Consider the following 3,760-nt stretch of genomic DNA (forward strand, 5'->3'; position numbering starts at 1 on the left):
TAACTTTCCCTGTGTTTTTCCTTTTCTGAGCATGCCCAGTCTTGCAAATCTGCTGTCTGTCGGCCGAATTCTGTACTGACTGGCGAACAATCAGGCGCTCTGGTGTCAGCATACAAAAATTTTAATGCTTGCATGACAGATTCTTTTCGGCCGAATGTGCGCTGTAGGCTATCGGAGGCATCATACTAACAAGCCTACAATCGGCAGATCGGTCGTCGGCCGAAGCTTTTCGGCCGACGATCGGTACGTGTGTACGGGCCTTAACAGGAAGGAAGGGGAGATCTCTCCAACAGTAATACAAACAGCAGTAAAATCCTGACAGAGGCTCTAACTCCTAACCTCTTTATCCAAAACAAAAATGGGATTTTTGACTTACCGTAAAATCCATTTCTCTGATGTTCATTGACAGACACAACTCCTGTCATTCTTGACTATTGGGTTATACTGCCCCCTACAGGAGTAGGACACTAGGCAGAAGAAAAATTCTGGTTACACCCATGGGCAGTCCCAGGGGGGTATACTCCCCCTCTCTGCTGTAGTCACTTATTTTTGTTACAAGCACAGGGCTCCACCGTCATGGCCGCCACTATTTGCAATGGAAAACCACAAGAAAACGACTGCAGGACTACACAAACATGGCCGCCGTGTATAGAAACACACAGGCTACAACAAAATGGCAGCACCACGAGGCTTACAGGGACCCAGAATTGGGAGACCAGGCCTCAGAACAGATCCAGGCAGGACAGGGGCCCTGGCAGGAGCCCCCATCAGGTAAACCCCCCCCCCTCGTACAATCGATCAGCCGATCGCCAGCGGTGGATCTAAATCTAGATCCAGCCTGCCGCCCAGTCCGGCAGTCATTCATAGATCTCTCAGAAAAAAATTTCTATCTAAAAAATTTTGCCAGGACCAAAGATCCCAGCAAGGAACTAGGTCCTTACTCATGACTAGGCAGAAAAAAAACTGAGTGACTATGGCAAAGAGAGGGAGAACACCCCCTGGGACTGCCCATGGGTGTAGCCAGAATTTTTTCCTGCCTAGTGTTCTACTCCTGTAGGGGCAGTATAACCCAATGGTCAAGAACGACAGGAGCTGTGTCTGTCTATGAACGAAAGAGAAACTAAAGATTTGTCTCGAGTTGGGCTTAAACTCTGACTGCCCTGAAGGCCACAAACAGCCAGCTCAATCACCAATTTGACATCAGACACGATCACTGCACTTTTCAAATATTCCATTGTTGTCGAACACACAAAGATAAGGCAATATTTATTGGTTTGAAACATTCAAATCACTTTTCTAACATTGTGCTGGTTTTTGACTTCCAAAGAGACCTTCATTTTAATGTAAATGGTAACGTGGCCAGTAAAAAAGAAGTCTTTCTTATTGGTCTAGTGCAGTTCACTCCAGCGGGTTCCTTCTATTCTGACTTGTCCTTGTTGTCCCGCCATACGACATAGTTCAAGGAAGTGGCCAGGGACAGCCAGGCTATATACGGTAACATCAGGTAGGCAGCTGTTCTGTTAATTGGGTACCAAGAGATGGTTGTAAGCACAACTGTGCCAGTGAGGGCTGCTAAGTCCACAAGGCCCTGCAGGGGGAAGGAAACAGGTGATTATTTATCTGTGCTTTTATCCAGTAAGCCCCCCTTTCATTGAAACCTGTCAAGAGAAAAAAAATGGAGGCTGCCATTGCTGACATTTTGGTCTTAAAATGGAAAATTTTATAAATACTAATCACAATTTTCCTTACCTGGCGCCAATCTATGGTAGCATACATGTGGTAGTATGCTGCCATGTTGGCACCAAGAAAACAGAAAATAGCATCAAACGCTTACTGTAATTTCACCTTCCTGAAGCCATTCCATAGCAGCATACTACCACATGTATGCTGCCATGTTGGTCCCAGGAACATGCTATTTGCCTGGATACTGACTGTCTCCACCCTCTCGGTAGTGGTCATAGCACACTTGTTGGAAAACTTCTGCAGGCTGGTATTCTCTTATCTACTGAAGGAACTAACCTTACTTGCTCCATTTCTATCTGGCTGAGATGAAAGGCACATGGCACTGGGACCCAGCACAATTGAGGACAGACAAATGTCTTCTCACCTGCTGTCCTCAGACCATTTAGGTGTCGATCACACCATCTGCAGAAACGTGAGGTTTTCAGCACCTGTTCATGAAAGGGCACAAAGAAAATTGTTCTCTATATGCCCTGTTCACATCACAACACTGGTATAATGTGCAGATGTGGAATCTGCAATGTAAATGCAGTTTTCTGCACATAAAAAAAAAAAAAATTCACATGACATCAACATTGTGGTGTGAACCGGGTACATACAGAACAATTGTTTTTTTGGTTTTTTTTTTTTGTGGTCTTGCAGAGAATTATGTTACACATTTCTGTGCAAAAAAAAAAAAAACAACTCAAGTGACAGCAGTGTTGTAGTGTGACCAGGGCACATTAAAAAAAAAAAAAAAAACACACAACTGCGTTCTTTTTATCCTTGCAGCGATCTATGTCATAAAAACAAGCCTATGCAAGTCAAATCTGCCCGTTTTTTCCATCTGTTTTTATGCATGTATACTGTGAACGAGGCCTTAGAGCTACACTAAAGGGCAATAACAAAAGCTTCCAACCAATGAAAGAGTTTGTCTTCATAAAGAGAAAATTTCAGCTTGCTAGGCAAAATCTAATCCAACACAACTCTTTTGAAGAAGTAGAAGGAGGGAACATGAACTGTCTATCTGGAAAGTAGAAAGATGCTGCAGAAGGACAGGAGTCTCCCCAGTCCCCACCTGCTGTTGTCTGGAGATTTGACCCTGAATGGTTAGCTTTAGTTGACATTATGTTCTACCTACCCAACCAAGCTTGTGGGCACCAAAGAAGATGGGTGTCCAGGACCAGTTAAGTGCCAACTGCCCAGCATAGAGTCCTAATGGAACCAAGGCATCTTCGGTGAAACCACCCAGCTCCTTATATATCAGATATGAACCATACCTACAAACAAGAACAAAAAGAAAATCAAATACTCCACACAGGCATGTTTGTGTTACCCCTGTAACCATGTATGGCTCAGGTCGCCAAGCAACAACTTAAACATTCACTGCACATGAAGACTCTGGAGGGAAATGTATAGGCTGGAAAAAAAAAAAATAATAATCTACTGCTTCTGTTGCATACCCCATGGAAGTATATAACGCAGTCCAGACAGGTCCAAACATCCAGTTAGGGGGGCGCCATGATGGCTTCACCAGCGTCGTGTACCACGTTTTGACTTCCTTCCGTGTGATTAATCCTCCTAATATGCCGCCCACATGGGGCAAGAGTGTGAGGCCAACGGCAGGAACCCAGGAAGGCATTGTGACAACTGGAGGGGAGACAAGAGTGTTACAGACATATCAAAAGAAGTCAATACTCACATTATATTGGCTGGGCACATCTCAGCACATTAGATAATCAGCTCAGACAGGTGCTTGTTTTCCCAAACGTTATATAGCAGTTGGAATCCTATTATACACACTATATTACCAAAAGTATTGGGACACTGCCTTTACACGCACATGAACTTTAATGGCATCACAGTCTTAGCCCGTAGGGTTCAATATTGAATTGGCCGACCCATTTGCAGCTAGAACAGCTTTAACTCTTCTGGGAAGGCTGTCCATAAGATTTAGGAGTGTGTCTATGGGAATGTTTGACCATTCTTCCAGAAGGCGCATTTGTGAGGTCAGGCACTGATGTGGCCGAGAAGGCCTGGC

The 3,760-nt window shown here is 44.5% G+C and overlaps 1 protein-coding gene across 1 annotated transcript; it reads right to left on the minus strand.

Moving 5' to 3' along the window:
• Nucleotides 1-1,352: 1,352 nt before the first annotated feature.
• Nucleotides 1,353-3,391, minus strand: TSPO (translocator protein). The gene is made up of 3 exons (XM_082252860.1): nucleotides 3,183-3,391; nucleotides 2,861-2,999; nucleotides 1,353-1,588 (listed from the first exon to the last, which is right to left on the minus strand). Exons 1-3 carry the CDS (start codon nucleotides 3,359-3,361, stop codon nucleotides 1,418-1,420), a joined length of 489 nt encoding a protein of 162 aa, XP_082108986.1. The 5' UTR covers nucleotides 3,362-3,391; the 3' UTR covers nucleotides 1,353-1,417.
• Nucleotides 3,392-3,760: the final 369 nt, after the last annotated feature.

This window comes from Pelophylax lessonae, assembly GCF_965119305.1.
Source record: "Pelophylax lessonae genome assembly, chromosome: 4".
Classification (NCBI taxonomy): domain Eukaryota; kingdom Metazoa; phylum Chordata; class Amphibia; order Anura; family Ranidae; genus Pelophylax; species Pelophylax lessonae.

What these genes read in the sequence shown, in the direction of transcription:
- TSPO (XM_082252860.1), bottom strand. Translation starts at nt 3,361, where the DNA reads ATGCCTTCCTGGGTTCCTGCCGTTGGCCTCACACTCTTGCCCCATGTG. An exon ending in GCGTTATATACTTCCATGGG is followed by an intron (nt 3,000 to 3,182) that starts GTATGCAACAGA and finishes TCTTGTTTGTAG; the next exon opens with GTATGGTTCATATCTGATAT. An exon ending in GTGCCCACAAGCTTGGTTGG is followed by an intron (nt 1,589 to 2,860) that starts GTAGGTAGAACA and finishes TTCCCCCTGCAG; the next exon opens with GGCCTTGTGGACTTAGCAGC.